We start from the raw sequence: 18,607 nt of genomic DNA, 5'->3' as shown, positions 1-18,607 counted from the left end.
CGGTCCTGCCAAGGTTGGACCGCCAGTGCAGGGGGAAATGGGGGAGCAGTAAGGGAGATGTATGGAGGGAATAACCAGATAGGGGATTGGGATGGGACGGGAGCTTATGGACAGGAAACAGGGAAAGGGAATAACATTTGAAATGTAAATGAAAAAATATATCTAATAAAATAAATAAATAAATAAATAATAAAAAGATTAATCTTTAATCTTCATGTAAGAACTGACTGAACACAGAAGCAGGGAAAAATCCCTCATAGTTAAACACTCACCTATACATTTCAACAAAGGAGTTAGCTTTACAAGTTTTGCTGCTGAATTTCATAGCATAATTAAGATGGGTGTTTTAAACAAACACCTAAATTAGTACTCATATCTTTTTGTTTTCTATTTTCAAGACAGTTTCTCTGTGTAGCCCTGACTTCAAACACAGTCTGCTGACCAGACTATCCTCAAACTCAGAGATCTTCCTATCTCTTTCTACCAAGTTGTACAATTAAAGGCATGCATCACCATACCTGGCAGTTTGTATATCTTAAATTAGTATAATAAGTCATGAAAATCTCTTTCTTTAAAAAGATTTCTACTGTAAGGAAATCAATTTTACATTAAGATGCTGGAGTGGAAAAGGGAATCCATGTATGTTGCATTGCATCCAAAGAGAATATTTTGGAATTAGTATCATGTAGGTGAACAGGGTTTACATAAATTGTTTTTGTAAGAAAGATATTGATAATATATGGGAACACAAATTTGACTGTGTGGGTTTAAGAAACAAGAAATGAGGAATAAGGAAATGAGGAATGGAAGATGGGACTAGTTCAGCAAGTAAAAAGCACCTGCTGTAAAGCATGACAATCTGAGTTTGATCCATAGGCCTTCCTTTGATGCCTACAGTGTACAAAATGAAAGGAAAGAACTGAGTTTAGCAAGCTATCCTCTGCCCTCCTCATGAGAGCACATGAACACACACGTAGACACACACACTCAATCAAACCTTATAAATCAATAAATTTAATTTTAATATAAGAAAAGACAAATGATTGGGTAGAGAAGTGGGGGCAGACCTGAGGGAAGTTTAGGGAGGGGAAACCTGAGGGGAGTTTAGAGAGGGGGAGAAATATGATTAAAATTCACTGTATAAAATTCTCTAAGAATTAATTATATGAGAAAAGAAGTAATGGTTATGAAAATTCTAAGTAAGAAATTAAATTCAACAATGAGTATGTTTCCCCAGGACCAACCTTACATACCTCAATTGCCATAGATGAGGTCACTTCAGCATCCACTTCATTGATAGGCCTTCCAAGTAAAAAGTACAGCAAGGTGTGTAAGTACGAATCCTCAGCTGTTGTAAGAGATCAGCTCTCTACATAGTAAATTACACTTCTTTACTTTGTCACCATAATTTGACTTGAGTGTTTAAACCATCTTTAGTTAACCATTCCTGCCTACACCTATCCTTATCTGAGAACTGCTTGATGGTACATTACTTATAGTTTCATATCATGACAATATTTTGTCTGAGCCTTGGAAATACTTTGCATTTAAACACTGTCTATTGTATAGGAAAACAACTAAAATTCCTATCAATGGTTCATTCATAGAAATGAAACTAATCTGACAGCATAAAGCACATTACAATGATGAGCTCTTTTCTCCATCCTCTAATCCTGGATCAAACACCAAGCTTTATTATTCAGGTGTGGTACATTTCTTCCTCATTATGGAATACGTCTATTGAAGAGAACCCACTGCAGGGTTGAGGAGACAGCTCCCTGGTTTGTTAAGAGCACGTGTGAGCTTTTCAGAGACCCAAAGTTTGTTCTCAATACTCATGCCAGGTGGCTCACAATGACGTGAGATTCCACCTCTACAGGGGTCTTCTAGCATCCACCAGACCTGCAAAAATGCGCACACACACACACACACACACACACACACACACACACACACACACACACCACATCACACACAACCTTTAAAAACAATTTCAAATCTGTTACTTCTCTTTGCCTGTAAAAAAAAAAAAGTAGAGGAGTTCCCGAGACATTTTAAAATGTTGAAGAGATAAATTTGTAAAGTCCAAGAATATGTTTACAGTCATTACTGGAAACTTTTTTCACAAAAAGAATGTAACATTAAAAATTATAGTACTAGAACACAGAAGTTATAAAGGGAGAGGGAATAACTGGAGCCACAGTTTTCAGTAAGGGAGAGGGAGATGAGCAGAGGAGGGGATGAAAAGAGCAATGACCAACACTAAGTATGTTCAAAAGCCACATAGAAATGCATCCTTTGATTAACTTCTTAAATATGTATACATATATTAAACATTTAATTTACTAGTTTTGTTTACATGTAGGTATGAGTAACTTTGTGTTGGCATGTGCACATGAGTACAGGTGCCAGCAGAAGCCAAAAGAGAGTGACAGATTCCCTAGAGTTAGAGTTACAGGCAGGTGTGATCATCTCACATGGATGCCAGGACTCTGGTCGTCTGAAAGAGTCTTAACTACTGATCCCTCCCTCCAGCATACAGCTCTGTGTGTGTGTGTGAGTGTGTGTGTGTGTGTGTGTGTGTGAGAGAGAGAGAGAGAGAGAGAGAGAGAGAGAGAGAGAGAGAGATTTTAATAGAGTTGTATAGAGGTTAAAATATATCAAAAAATCCCAGTTCTGTGTGTGGAATTCTTCTCCTGGTATCCCAGAAGACCCCCAAAGCAATATAGCTATTGACATTAATCTTGGTTTCCCACTAGAACTGGATGTAAGACTCCATTGCTGAAGACTCCATATGCAGTGATCGTAGGGAAAACTACATTCTGTGGTTACAGAAACTGAAGAAATCAAGCTGGTACTTACTAGGAAGCTTCCTTCTTCCTGACTAACTTTCATACTAGAATATCCTATGAAGGCAGCAAAGTAAGAAAGGTAAAAGTCTTACCCAGCTGTGAACACTATGGGCAACAATAATTACCATCCAGGCAAGATAATATGGCTGTGCTTAAAATAATGCTACAAATGCTATGGGAAAACAAACTGCTTACTGATTGTATTGAAGGCTCTCCTCACAGAAAAGAAATATATGTGTAAATCCAGCAAATGATGCATTGCTGGGAAGCTCATAGGCCCTACAGGAGAACCCACTACTGTTATTCTGCTAAGAGTGCATTGTATCAGACTTCCTTGTAAATATTTGTCTCTAGCCCCATAGAAAAGAGCAGTTCTCAGTTCCCATGAGAAAAGTGTCTGTTTGCAGAAGACAGTGGTTTATATAGAGACTCACACATGGTCAAATTGCAGAAAGGATGTGTCTGTGGAGTGTTCGCACTTAAATGAGACATCTTAATCACAATCCCTACCCCAAAGACTAAGAGAATAAGGAACAATAGGGCACAGAAAGACTATAAGAGCCAGAGGTTAGTGAGAACTATAACCAACAGTGTCAGGTGGATATGAGAAGGCCATTGAACTCATGAACTCACAGTAGCCTGGGGCCAACTGTTCAAGAGCCTTTTGCCAACCATGACCAGGAATGTACATAAGAAGTATAGCAGTGAGTGGGAAAAGAATTGCCATTGAGGGTGCACCTGCCCAGGGTACATAAGGGACTTTAATTCACTCTCTATAAAATGAGGTGAAGTAAATAAGGCGGCGTCCCTACATTCTATATGGACATTCTCCAGTGTCATAGGGTGATTTTTTAACAACTTTCAAAGGGAATTTTATCAATTCCTAGTACTAAGCAAAGAAAAGAAATAAATTTTTCAGAATACCCTTGAACCCCTAGTGTCCACACACCCTTACATGGAACCTTCCAATATCTTGTCTATAGTTTGCATTATCTTTGTCAGACTTAAAATAAAAGCCAAGATCCTGATATCTGCTCTAAATTCCTGTTCCTTCTAATCAAATCCAATATTGTTCCAAATTTGTCTCAATTTATTCCATCCTTAACCTCTGCCTTTTCAATCATTTGCTAATCCCATCTTCTTACTTTGGGATGACTAGACTCATTGATCAATTCTAGTATTAAAACACTCACCCATAAACTGTTAAATAAGAGAACTGACCTTAGAATTAATTAATATGAGTTTCAGGTTTGCTGTTCCCAGATACTCTACTTTAGCATCTGTAAGTCTAAGATTCTCCATCACAACCGCCACTTTGTGGTATAAGTTCAGGTTGATGAGCTAGAGGCCAGTCTGTTAGTTTCCAAAGATTACTTAAAATCTTGAAATTCTTGTGCTTTTTTTCCTCTATGAGCATAAAAAGAAGTCATGAACCAAAGTAAAGCTAATCTAGGCAGTGGTAGTGCACACCTTTAATCCCAGCACTCATGAGGCAGAGGTAGGTGGATCTCTTCAAGAGATTGAAGCCAGCCTGGTGAGTTCCAGGACAGCCAAGGTTACCCAGAGAAACCCTGTCTTGAAAACAAGCAAAAAAAGGAGTGGGAGTATGAAATAAGAAAAGAGTGAAGTTGCAGAAAAAAAGAAAAGAAGGAAAGGAAGATTTTATTTTCCTAGTCTGAGATAAATGTTTGTAACAAAGGCCAACTGAGAAATAAGTGTGTAAAATTTAAATCTCCTCGATCTAGATGCACACTGCACATACAGTCACTCTGCACTTCCAGTAAAGCATTTCTCACACAGTATTTCTCCATATTGCTATGCACCACATGTGATTTCACAGCCATGCTTAAGTGAGATCTGCTGGACAAACCTTTGGTGCATTTTTAAAGCATTAAGATACATTCTTGGATTATACCTTTATTTCTTAGGCAAACTATAAAGCACATTTAACATAAAATCATGATTTTCTGAATTAACTTTATATGTATCTATTTCCTGCCCCTGTGCTATATAGGGGGTTCTCAGTCTATGAAAAGAAACAAGATAATTCATTATATAATGAGGTAGTCTGATATTTACATCATGGACTGAATATTTATGAGTTATGACTTGATAGAATAGTTAATCAAACTCTGAATGGTGATTGCTTAATTAGTTAAAAATGTCATAAAAGCACAGGTTCTTTTGCATAAGTGTGGCAATAGTTATAACAAACAACATGTTTTAAACATACAACTGAGAACCAAGGACAAGGCACAGCAACACAAAGTGTCCTTTCATCCTATTCTATAATCAGTTGACATTATTTCTTAAATTCAGAAGTCCTACCTGATTGAAGAGTCTTCAGAACTCTGAAATTCTGACAAAGAAAAGTCACAAGTTACCTTGTGTAGATAAAATATTGTTAAGTTTTAAAAGTGCAGTATTAAGTATGAGAATATTCTACCATCAATATGAAATATACTACTGTCAGTATGAATTACTAATTGAGAGTAAGTGATATATTAAAAGTTATTTCTCCTTGTCATTATTGTATAGAAGAAAAATGAAATATGTCAAAATGTGATGCCTTGTACAAGATTGTCATGTATCACAACCACAATCCTATCTGAGCACAAGGGAGTGTCAGGGCATGGTGACATCACAGCAGAGTGTCAGGGCATGGTGACATCACAGCAGAGTGTCAGGGCATGGGACATCACAGCAGAGTGTCAGGGCATGGGACATCACAGCAGACTGTCAGGGCATGGTGACATCACAGCAGACTGTCAGAGCATGGTGACATCACAGCAGACTGTCAGAGCATGGTGACATCACAGCAGAGTGTCAGAGCATGGTGACATCACAGCAGACTGTCAGAGCATGGTGCCATCACAGCAGACTGTCAGAGCATGGTGACATCACAGCAGACTGTCAGAGCATGGTGACATCACAGCAGACTGTCAGAGCATGGTGACATCACAGCAGAGTGTCAGAGCATGGTGCCATCACAGCAGAGTGTCAGAGCATGGTGACATCACAGCAGACTGTCAGAGCATGGTGACATCACAGCAGACTGTCAGAGCATGGTGACATCACAGCAGAGTGTCAGAGCATAGTGACATCACAGCAGACTGTCAGAGCATGGTGACACTATGGCATACTGTCAGAGCATGGTGACATCATAGCAGAGTGTCAGAGCATGGTGACATCACAGCAGTGTCAGAGCATGGTAACCCTATGGCAGACTGTCAGAGCATGTTGACATTAGCAGAATAAGTTTCTTTCCAGAAACCAACAGTGTCGTGCAAATACCTTAATTTTTGAAGTAATTACCCAAGGAAAAATTCTAAAAAGAAATCTGCTTTTCTCTTGACACAACTGAACCTCTTCAGAAATTCACGCAAACTATTTAGTTGAAGGTAAAATGATATAACAAGAAAGCCTACCGTCTGTTCATTATACTGCACAGTTCAGCAAAACACAGAAAGAGACCAGGGACAAGGGCCCATCTGAGATGGTTTAAATAAAAATGGTTCACAGGCCCAGATGAAGGGGCACTATTGGGAGCTGGGGCAGGTGTAGATGCTAGAGGAAGTCACTGTGGGAACGGCCTCTGAGGTCTCATGCTCAAGTGAGTTCTGCCTCTGCTGCCTGTGGATCAACATGTGGGACTCTCAGCTCCTCCTCCAGCCCCATGTGTGCCTGCACGCTGCCATGCTTCCCACCCTGATGATAATGAACTAGACCTCTGAACTGCAAGCCAGCCCCAATTAAATGCTTTCTTTTTGAGTTGCCATGGTCACAGTGTCTTTCACAGCAATACAAACCCTAACTAAGACATCATCAAAACACTTTTCTGGCTGCCAGTGGAGAAGAAATTTGTTGCTGCATCTTTCTAGTCCTCAGTCCTCCTCAAAATCAGCATCACTCAATTCTCACTATTATCTCATTCTTCCATTTGGTGAAAATACGATTGAATGCTACTGGATATTTTGTCTCTCATAGAAGGAACTGCTGGAACTACTGGAGTGACTGAACCTTTAAGAGTCTGTTTGGGACTAGAGATATGCCTCAGAGCACTGGATACCCTTCCAGAAGACTCAGGTTCAATTCCCAGAATGCACAAGGCAGCTCACGCCAGTCTATAAAGCCAATTTCTGGGGACCTAATGCCCTCTTCTGGCATCTGTAAGAACTGCGTACACATGGTGCATTTAGCCAAAACCAAAACACATAAAATAAAAATGAATGAGTTTAAAAAAATTTTAAGAGTATATCTGACCCCAAATCATAGCTAATAGTAAAGGAAAACTTACAAACAAGTATTAAAAAAATGAGCCCGGGGCGATTACCAACAATGAAGGACACGGATAATCAGATATGAAATTACAGATATACCAGGCTGGAGAGATGGCTCAGCGGTTAGGAGCACTGACTGCTCTTCCCAAGGTCCTGAGTTCAATTCCCAGCAACCACATGGTGGCTCACGACCATCTGTAATGGGATCTGATGCCCTCTTCTGGTGTGTCTGAGGACAGCAATAGTGTACTCATAACATAAGCGAATAAATAATTTTAAAAAAAAAGAAAGAAATTACAGATATACCAACTAATTAAACCTCTCAATTTTTCAGATTGTGCCCACACTTGACTATCCCAGGGAAACATTAGATGTGATTTTTTTCACTCCTTGTAAAGCTCAAATACATACATACATACATACATACATACATACATACATACATACATACATACGGGGTTGGAAATTAGTATGTGAGCACTTGCTTAGTATTTGGAAGGTCTTGAGTTTAATATTTACTGTTCAGCATCACAAACTAATAGTGGGAACTTAAATCAGCCTTGTGAACACTTGTTTGTACTTGTCCATGAGAAGAAAATTGTCTTGTAGCTTCATCCAGGGTATTCACACTCTAATGTTTTTATAGAACAAGGTTCATACAATAAAGTTATGGAGGCCAATTTTAAAAGTACACCTTCTAAGTTACATTGCCTGCAGTCCCATTCTAGAAATTTTATCATGAAGCCGTGTTGGATTTTTCCCACAGGCCTTTTTGGGACCTTTTGAAATTATTATGTAATTTTTGTCCATAAGGCGATTTATAGAGTTTATTGTGTTTGTTGACTTAAGTACTTTGAACTAACCCTATATCTTCTGGACAAATCCAATGTTGGATAATCTTTTTGCTTTATACCTGTATTTGTATTTCAAGTGTTTTATTAAGGGTCTTTTCACCTATGTTCATCAGAGATATTAGATTATACATCATTGTTGTGCCTTTACATGGGTTTGGTGTTAGAGTAATACTGGCTTTGTAAAACGGGAGTGGAAATACTCCTTTAATTTGGTTCAGTTTTTTTTTTAAATAAGAAGTATTGGTCATAAATACTCTCTGAAAAGTCTGGTAGAATGCTGCTGAGGCTCTACCTAGTACTGGGCTTCTTTTAGTTGGAAGGCTTTCATTACTGTTTCGATACTCTGTTTGCTACAGCTCTGTACTATTGTTATGATAAAACACCATGGCCAAGGCAATTTATAGAAGTAAAGGTTTTTTAGGACTTACAATTCCAGACAGATAAGGGCCCATGGCCATCATGCCATGGAGGCATGGCAATGTGGAGGTATGGAGGCTAGAGTCACAAGCTGAGAGTGCTTATTTTGAATCACTAGAGTGAAGCAGAAACAGCAAACTTGAAATGGGGCCCATCTGCTGTGCTCTGAAAACCCACCTCCAGTAACATACTTCCTTCAACAAGTCATATCCCCTAAACATCCCCAACACAACCACCAACTTGTGACTATGTTCAAATATATTCATACGTGGGGAACATTCTCAGTCAGACCACAGGGTCTATTTCAAATTGTTTGTCTCTTCTTGGTTTACCTTTAGAGAAATGCATACTTTTCTTTTAGGTTTTCCAATTTAAGGGAATATATTGTTGTAAAGATGTTTTCTTATATTTTGAATTTCTTTGATGTCTGTTGTAATATTTCTCTGTTCACTTCTGATTGTGTTAAACAGAGTCACCTCTTTCTTCCTTTTGGTTAGGTAGGTTTCAGTTTTACAATTTTAATTATCTTCTCAAAGAACGACTGCTTAGATTTTGTCCACTCATGGCCCCATTATGATGTCTAGAAGCTACCAAATTCTGCATCTCCGTGTCTCATGTCAAAACACTCTTCAGATTCTAACTGCAACAGACTTCTCTTTCTTGAGCTGAGTCCATACCCAGTCCACAGCTTTCCTCTACAAGTGTGCCATGACTATGGCACCTTTGGCATCTAGGAGTCTCCAACATAGTCTAGGCTTCACCTTCTAGCCTCACACATTGGCCCTGCTGAGACTCCATCGAGGGACACATTTGACATATGCCTGGTTTCTGCAGCTTCCCTTAGCCCACAATCCCCTTTTTATAGCCTTGATTCTAAAGCCAGAACCATATGACTGAAATTGTTCAAGGTTTGCTGCTTGATGGGACTGGAACTTGGTCCCATCCACCAATCACATTTACATCAGATTTCTGCAGGTGATGGTTTTCTTCACTGCTGAAGCTTTTCTTTCAATTCTTTTCACAAGTTGGAAGCTTAATTAGAGGTTGGGGAGTGAAATCTTGCCCTAGTCACCAATCTTTCTTCAATCTAGTATCCTGTATTCCTTTAAACTTTTTATCTCTGCGATGACTGGACTTAGCTACATTACACTTCCTGATGCTCCTTTTCTCCTCAAACTGGACACATCGAATTTCTCTCCATCCAGTTTGCTTCTTTTCATTATAGGTCCACATAACAGTGATTCCTAGTAACTGCATGATACAGTCAATGCTAGTCTGTCATGAAAAACATCTCTGTCAAAATCATAATCTGAAAATGTTATCCTCCAGCAAACTTTTAAAAAATAGCAGAAAACAGCCACATTCTCCACCAAACTATCCTAGAAACAGTCTCTGGGCCATTTACTAACACTCTTACCCTCTGGAATATCTTGTGATGGACCCTATAGTCCACACTGCCCTCAGCAAAGCTGTCCATGGTCCTACCAGGATGGCCGAGTAGGCCTCCACATAAAGCATCCAAAATCCCCAAATCGTCCACATTCTTCCAACAAACAGTTGGTCAGACCTGCCACAGCAATATACTGCTCTCTGGTACCAACTGTGGTCTTAGTCACTTTTCAATGTTGTGAAGACCTTGACTAAGAAAACACTTACAGAGAGAAGCGTTTAATTAGAGAATTGCTTATAGTTTCAGAGGTTTAGTGCATTATCATCATGGCTGGGAACATGGCAAAAGACAAACAGACCCTGGAGCAATAGAATCATGACTATCCTGGCAAAGGATTGAAGGACACTGAAAGACACCCTGGTTACGAATTGAGGAAATTTGAACCCCAGAGACCCTGAAGGGATGGCAGGAGATTAACCTGACTCCCAGAAAGCCAGGCCGGTCACTGGCCCACAGCCCTCCATAGGTTTGTGACCATCAGTCATGCAAGAGCAATGCTCCAAAACCCTTCACAGGTGGAGGATGTGACCACCAGTCACTAGGCTCGAGGCAAAATCTCCATTTAATGTGGTATCTAAAGGCCTGGAGGCTTAGCCAATGACGCTTCCCTTCCCAGACACTCCTCCCTGCAAAAGGTATTTAATCTCAGACCCACTCTGAAAAGTGGAGACGGCTTTATTCATCCACTTTTTACCATGACGGTAAATGCCTGGAAACCATGAACTGCCTCTTTTCATGGGATCCACCATGGGGAGCCATAGAGAAGCCCTTTACCTACAGAGGAGCCCTTTGCCTAATCTCCCCCATAAGGCCTCCCCTGCGCTACCAGAGGTAGCTGCCACCAAGTCCAAGACCACAGCAGCCTACCAGCCAAGGAGTTTCCCCTCTGGACCAGCTGGAGCGTACCCCCTCTTTTCTCCCTAGGCCCCAGGCTAGATCCAGGCCCACGGGCCCCCACTCCATTGTCAGCTCTTCTGAGGCATCGAAGCAGCACCAGGATGCCCAAGAGCCTGAGAACCGATGGCCCTGGCGTCATTACAGGCCTGGGGACCCCAAGCCAGCTCCTACTGTGTCCTATGCCTCAGATCATGCTTCCCGACCTTGGGAGTGTTGTCCTGCGACTTCCCACAGCCCGACTCCCGCCCAGGGGCGGCCTGGGATAAGTGCTGTCAAACTTCCTGAGTCCAGCCTCTCCAACAGCCCCAGCACTATGTCAAAGCAGACAAAGAACCCTACCATTAATCCTACAGAGGATGAGAGAGACTGCACCTGGTTTGAGCTCTTGATACCCCAAAGTTCACCCCACAGTGACACACTTCCTCCAACAAGGCATGCCTCATAATCCTTCTAATCTGTCTCAAATAATGCCATGTCCTAATAAATAAGTGCATATTTATGGAATATATATACATATATACATATATATACATATATATATACATACATGGGTGTGTGTGTCATTCTTAGTCAAACCACTACAGACTTGTTCCTCATTTGTATTTCATTAATTTCTATCCTAATTGGTTTTTTTTTTCTTTTTGGAGTCTACTAAACCTGAGTTTGGTTTCTTTTGGGTTTTCCAAATTCTAGACTTGAACCATTAAGTTGCTTATTTGTGCTCTTTCTGATTTCTGACTATAGACACCCACATCTATATATTTCCCTTATAGTACTACTTTCAGTGTGTCCCAGAGGCTTGGTTGTACTGTGTTTTCATTTTCATTTACTTCAAATTATTTTTTAAATTTGTCTTTTTACCTTAATCTTTCTTCATTCAATGATGAATGTTTAATCTCCATGAATTGTATTTTCTTTCTTTTTTATATTGGATTTTTCTTATTTACATTTCAAATGTTATTCCCTTTCCCAGTTTCCTGGACGTAAGCCCGCTCCCTTTCTACTAAAAGGGTGTTCCCCTCCCATCTACATCCCACTTCCAGTCCCTCAACATTCCCCAACAATGGGGGTCCAACAGTGGCAGGTCCAAGGGCTTCTTTCATTGGTACCCAACAAGGCTATTCTCTGCTACATATGCAGTTGGAGCCAGGGGTCAGTCTATGTATAGTCTTTGGGTAGTAGTTTAGGCCCTGGGAGCTCTGATTGGTTAGTATTGTTGTTCTTATAGGTTTGCAAGCCCCTTCAGATCTTTTAATCCTTTTTCTAATTCCTCCACCACGGTCCCCCTTTTTCCCCCTTTTAAGAAGGAGTGAAGCATCCACATTTTGGTCATCCTTCTTGAGCTTCAGGTGGTCTGTGGATTGATTCTTGGGTAAATCGAGCTTTTGGACTAATATCCACTTATCAGTGAGTGTATATCATGTGTGTTTTCCTGTGATTGGGTTACCTCACTCAGGTTGATATTTTCTAGTTCAATCCATTTGCCTATGAATTTCATGAAGTCATTGTTTTTGATAGCTGAGTAGTACTCCATTGTGTAGATGTACCACATTTTCTGTATCCATTCCTCTGTTGAAGGCCATCTGGGATCTTTCTAGCTTCTGGCTAATATAAATAAGGCTGCTATGAACATAGTGGAGCATGTGTCTTTTTTGTATGTTGAAGCATCTTTTGGGTATATGCCCAGAAGAGGTATATCTGGGTCCTCAGGTAGTGGAATGTCCAATTTTCTCAGGAACCTCCAGACTGATTTCCAGAGTGATTGTACCAGTTTGAAATCCCACCAAAAATGGAGGAGTGTTCCTCTTTCTCCACATCCTCACCAGCATCTGCTGTCACCTGAGTTTTTTATCTAACCCATTCTGACTTGTGTGAGGTAGAATCTCAGGGTTCTTTTGATTTCCAATTCCCTAATGACTAAGGATGTTGAATATTTCTTTTGGTGCTTCTCAGCCATTCAATATACCTCATCTGAGAATTCTTTGTTTAGCTCTGTACCCCATTTTTAATACAATTATTTGGCTCTCTGGTGTCTAACTTCTTGAGTTCTGTTATACTTTGGATATTAGCACTCTATCAGATGTAGTATTGATAAAGAACTTTTCCCAATCTGTTGGTTACTGTTTAGTTCTAATGACAGGGTCCTTTGCCTTTGCAGTTTTATGAGGTCCCATTTGTTGATTCTTGAAATTAGAGCATAAGCCATTGGTATTTTGTTCAGGAAATTTTCTGCAGTGCTCATGTGATCAAGACTCTTCCCCACCTTTTCTTCTATTAGTTTGAATGTATCTGGTTTGATGTGGAGGTCCTTGATCCACTTGGACTTAAGCTTTGTACAAGGTGATTAAAAATAGATCAATTTGCATTCTTCTACATGCTGACCTCCAGTTAAAGAAGAACCATTGGGTGATTTTTGCTCCTTTGTCAAATATCAAGTGACCATAGGTGTATGGGTTCATTTCTGGGTCTTCAATTCTACTTCACTGATCTACCTGCCTGTCTCTGTAATACCATACAGTTTTGATAACTATTGCTCTGTAATACTGCTTTTTTTTTATTAACTTGAGTATTTCTTATATACATTTCGAGTGTTATTCCCTTTCCCTGTTTCCGGGCAAACATCCCCCTCCCCCCTCCCCTTCTTTATGGGTGTTCCCCTCCCCATCCTCCCCCCCTTGTCGCCCCCCCCATCAATCTAGTTTACTGGGGGTTCAGTCTTAGCAGGACCAAGGGCTTCCCCTTACACTGGTGCTCTTACTAGGATATTCATTGCTACCTATGAGGTCAGAGTCCAGGGTCAGTCCATGTATAGTCTTTAGGTAGTGGCTTAGTCCCTGGAAGCTCTGGTTGGTTGGCATTGTTGTACATATGGGGTCTCGAGCCCCTTCAAGCTCTTCCAGTTCTTTCTCTGATTCCTTCAACGGGGGTCCTATTCTCAATTCAGTGGTTTGCTGCTGGCATACGCCTCTGTGTTTGCTGTATTCTGGCTGTGTCTCTCGGGGGAGATCTACATCCGACTCCTGTCGGCCTACACTTCTTTGCTTCATCCATCTTGTCTAATTGGATGGCTGTATATGCATGGGCCACATGTGGGGCAGGCTCTGAATGGGTGTTCCTTCTGTGTCTGTTTTAATCTTTGCCTCTCTATTCCCTGCCAAGGGTATTCTTGTTCCCCTTTTAAAGAAGGAGTGAAGCATTCACATTTTGATCATCCGTCTTGAGTTTCATTTGTTCTAGGCATCTAGGGTAATTCAAGCATTTGGTCTAATAGCCACTTATCAATGAGTGCATACCATGTGTGTTTTTCTGTGATTGGGTTACCTCACTCAGGATGATATTTTCCAGTTCCGACCATTTGCCTATGAATTTCTGTAATACTGCTTGATGTCAGGGTTGGTGGTTCCTCCAGAAGTTCTTTTATTGTTGAGTATAGTTTTTGCTATCCTGGGTTTTTGTTATTCCAAATGAATTTGCAAATTGCTCTTTCGACTCTATGAAAAATTAAGTTGAAACTTTAATGGAGATTGTATTGAATATGTAGATTGCTTTTGGAAAAATGGCCATATTTACTATATTAATTCTGGCAATCCATGAGCATGGGAGGTCTTTCCATCTTCTGAGATCTTCTTCAATTTCTTTCTTCAAAGCATTGAAGTTCTTGTCATACAAACCTTTCATTTGCTTGGTTAAAGTCACACCAAGGTATTTTATATTATTTGGGACTAATGTGAAGGGTGTCATTTCACCAATTTCTTTCTCAGCCTGTTTATCCTTTGAGTAGAGAAAGGCTACTGATTTATTTTTATACCCAGCCACTTTGCCAAAGATGTTTATCAGGCTTCTTAGTTCTCTGGTGGAATTTTTGGAGTCACTTAATTATACTATCATACCATCTACAAATAGTGATATTTTGACTTCTTCCTTTCCAATTTGTATCCCTCCCTTCGTTGTCTGATTGCTCTGGCTAGGACATTGAGTACTATATTGAATAAGTAGGGAGAGAGTGAACAGCCTTGTCTAATCCCTGATTTTAGTGAGATTGATTCAAGTTTCTCTCCATTTAATTTAATACTGGCTACTGGTTTGATGTATATGGCTTTTACTATGTTTAGGTATGGGACTTGAATTCCTGATCTTTCCAGGACTTTTATCATGAAGGGGTGTTGAATTTTCTCAAATGCTTTCACAGCATCGAATGAAATGGTCATGTGGTTTTTTTCTTTAAGTTTGTTTATATAGTGGATTATATTGATGAATTTCTGTAAATTGAACCATGCCTTCATCACTGGGATGAAGCCTACTTGATCATGATGGATGATCATTTTCATGGGTTCTTGGATTCAGTTTGCAAAAATTTTATTGAGTAATTTTGTGTCAATATTCATAAGGGAAATTGGTCTGAAGTTGGTTTCTTTCTTGGGTCTTTGTGTGGTTTAGCCACAAGCATAATTGTTGCTTCATAGAAGGAATTTAGTAGTCCTCAATCTGTTTCTATTTTGTGGAATAGTTTGGACAGTATTGGTTTGAGGACTTCGGTAAAGATCTGATAGAATTCTGCACTAAACCCATCTGGTCCTGGGCTGTTTTTTGGTTGGGAGACTATTAATCACTGCTTCTATTGCTTTAGGAGTTATGGGGCTGTTTAGATGGTTTATCTGTTCCTGATTTAACTTTGGTACGTGGTATTTGACTATAAAATTTTCCATTTCCTCCAGATTTTCCAGTTTTGTTGAATATAGGCTTTGTAGTAGTATCTGATGATTTTTTTAATTTCCTAAGATTCTGTTGGTATATCTCCCTTTTCATTTCTGATTTTGTTAATTTGGATACACCCTTTATACCCTCTGGTTAGTCTGGTTAAGGGTTTATCTATCTTGTTGATTTTCTCAAAGAACCAGCTCCTGGTTTTGTTGATTCTTTGTATAGTTCTTTTTGCTTCTACTTGGATGATTTCAGCCCTGAGTTTGATTATTTCCTGCCTTCTACTCCTCTTGGGTGTATCTGTTTCTTTTTCTTTTTTAGAGCTTTTAGGTGTGCTGTCAAGCTGCTAATGTATGCTCTCTCCTGTTTCTTTTGCAGGCGTTCAGAGCTATGAGTTTTCCTCTTAGCACTGCTTTCATTGTGTCCCATAAGTTTAGGTATGTTGTGCCTTCATTTTCATTAAATTCTAAAAAGTCTTTAATTTCTTTATTTCTTCCTTGACCAAGTTATCATTGAGTAGAGCGTTGTTTAGCTTTCATATATATGTGGGGTTTCTGTCATTTTTTTTTATTATTGAAGACCAGCCTTAGTCCATGGTCTGATAGGTTGCATGGGACTCTTTCTATCTTCTCATATCTGTTGAGGCCTATTTTGTGACCAATTATATGGTCAGTTTTGGAGAAAGTGCCATGAGGTGCTGAGAAGAACATATATTCTTTTGTTTTAGGGTGAAATGTTCTATAAATATCTGTTAAGTCCATTTGGTACACAACTTCTTTTAGTTTCTCTATGCCTCCATTTAATTTGTTTCCATGATCTGTCCATTGATGAGAGTGGGGTGTTGAAATCTCCTACTATGATTGTGTGATGTGCAATGGGTGATTTGAGCTTTAGTAAGGTTTCTTTTATGAATGTAGGTGCCCTTGCATTTGGAGCGTAGATATTTAGGATTGAGAGTTCATCTTGGTTGGTTTTTCCTTTGATGAATATGAAGTGTCATTCCTTATTCTTTTTGATGACTTTGGTTGAATGTCTATTTTATTCAATATTAGAATGGCTACTCCATCTTGTTTCTTCAGACCACTTGCTTGGAAAGTTGTTTTCCAGCCTTGTATTCTGAGGTAGTGATTGTCTTTGTCACTGAGATGTGTTCCCTGTATGCAGCAAAATGCTGGGTCCTCTTTATGTATCCAGTTAGACTATGACTTTTTGTTGGGGAATTGAGTCATTGATGTTCAGAGATATTAAGCAATAGTGATTGATGCTTCTTGTTATTTTCATTGTTAGAGGTAGAATTATGTTTGTGAGTCTCTCTTCTTTTGATTTCATTGCAAGGAAATTACTTTCTTGCCTTTTCTTAGGTTTAGTTTCCCTCCTTGGGTTGGAGTTTTCCTTCTATTATGTTCTGCAGTGCTGGATTAGTGGAACGATATTGTCTAAATTTGATTTTGTCATGAAATATCTTGGTTTTTCTATCTATGGTAGTTGAGAGTTTGCTGGATATAGTAGCTTAGACTGGCATTTGTGTTCTCTTAGGGTCTGTATGACATCTGCCCAGGATATTCTGGCTTTCATAGTCTCTGGAGAGAAGTCTGATGTATTCTGATAGATCTGCCTTTATATATTACTTGACCTTTTCCCCTTACTCCTTTCAGTTTGTTATCTTTGTTCTGTGCCTTTGTTGTTTTAATTGTTATGTGACAGGAGAAATTTCTTTTCTGGTCCCATCTGTTTTGTGTTCTGTAGGCTTCTTGTATGTTTATGGGCATCTCTTTCTTTAGGTTAGGGAAGTTTTCTTCTATAATTTCGTTGAAGATATTTACTGGCCATTTAAGTTGGGAGTCTTCACTCTCTTCTATACCTATTAATTATAGGTTTGATCTTCTCATTATGTCCTGAATTTCCTGGGTGTTTTGGGCTAGGAGCTTTTTGCGTTTTACATTATCTTTGATGGTTGTGTTGATGTTTTCTATGGTATCTTCTGCCCCTGAGTTCTCTCTTCTATCTCTCACATTCTGTTGGTGATGCTTGCATCTATGACTCCTGATCTCTTTCCTAGGTTTTCTATCTCCAGAGTTGTTTCCTTCTGTGATTCCTTTATTTTTTCTATTTCCATTTTAAAATCCTGGATGGTTTTGTTCAATTCCTTCACCTGTTTGGTTATGTTTTTCTGTAATTCTTTAATGGAGTTTTGCTTTTCCTCTCTAAGAGCTTCTACTTGTTCACTTGTGTTGTCCTGTATTTCTTTAAGGGGTTATTTATGTCCTTCTTAAAGTCCTCCATCATCATCAGAAAATGTGATTTTAAGTCTAATTCTTGCTTTTCTGGTATGTTTGGATATCCATTATTTGCTTTGGTGGGAGAACTGGGCTCTGATGATGCCAAACAGTCTTGGTTTCTTTTGCTTAGTTTCCTCTGCTTGCCTCTTGCCATCAGGTTGTATCTGGTGTTAGCTAGTCTTGCTGTCTCTGACAGTGGCTTGACCCTCCTGTAGGCCTGTGTGTCAGCACTCCTGTAGAACTGTTTTTGCTCAGCCGGATATGGGAACAGGGAGCTCTGCTCTCAAGTGTGTAGGTGCTCCTGGCAACTGGCTCTCAGCTCTTGTTGAAGGCAGAAACCTGAAGGGCCCTGCCCCTGACTGTTCCTAGGTAACCTGTGCTCAAAGGGCACAGATGGCACTAGGTGACTTCCTCTTGGTTTGGGAATATGGGAAGAGAGTAGTCTCCTTTGAGTTCTCAGGAGTGTTCGCACTTCTGAGGGTCCAGCCCTCTCCTCAACGGGATTTCGGTTTAATTTTCTATATTCTCACAGCTATGTCCACTCTTAAGTCTGAAATATTGTTTCCAACCTTCTGTATAAAGATGATTTGATGGGCATGTATTATTTTAGTCTGTTTTCATCATGGGAAATTTCTCATTCTCCTTTAACTGTGGCAAATTTTTTGACTGGGTTCAGTAATCTGTTGGCATCCATGGTCTTTTAGATCTTGGAGTATACTTCTCAAGACTCATCTAGCTATTAAAGTTTCCAGTGAGACATCAGCTGTTGTTATTTTAGTTGGTTTTCCCTTATATGTGACTTGGTCCATTCTACTCTACCTAAACCCACATTATCCTTTAATGAAAAAGGCAGCATTATCCTAAATGGGAAAAAAGG

General features: G+C 39.6%; 1 protein-coding gene across 6 annotated transcripts in view; it reads right to left on the bottom strand.

The window, feature by feature from the left end:
• Potec (POTE ankyrin domain family, member C) overlaps positions 1-18,607 on the bottom strand; it is a 167,481-nt gene that overhangs the window by 48,556 nt on the left and 100,318 nt on the right. For all 6 annotated transcript variants that reach the window (XR_015640926.1, XR_015640927.1, NM_001446960.1 and 3 more), the window contains 2 exon segments: positions 5,181-5,211; positions 1,254-1,302 (listed from right to left, as the gene is read on the bottom strand). Coding sequence is in view for 4 of the 6 variants with exons in the window: in NM_001446960.1 (NP_001433889.1) it covers positions 1,254-1,302; positions 5,181-5,211 (80 nt within the window). In the remaining 2 variants the exon portion in view is untranslated.

Source organism: Rattus norvegicus, chromosome 17 (genome assembly GCF_021556685.1).
Source record: "Rattus norvegicus strain SHRSP/BbbUtx chromosome 17, alternate assembly SHRSP_T2T, whole genome shotgun sequence".
Classification (NCBI taxonomy): domain Eukaryota; kingdom Metazoa; phylum Chordata; class Mammalia; order Rodentia; family Muridae; genus Rattus; species Rattus norvegicus.
The sequence above is the reverse complement of the archived record's forward strand: the minus strand, read 5'-3'. Positions and strand labels throughout refer to the sequence as shown.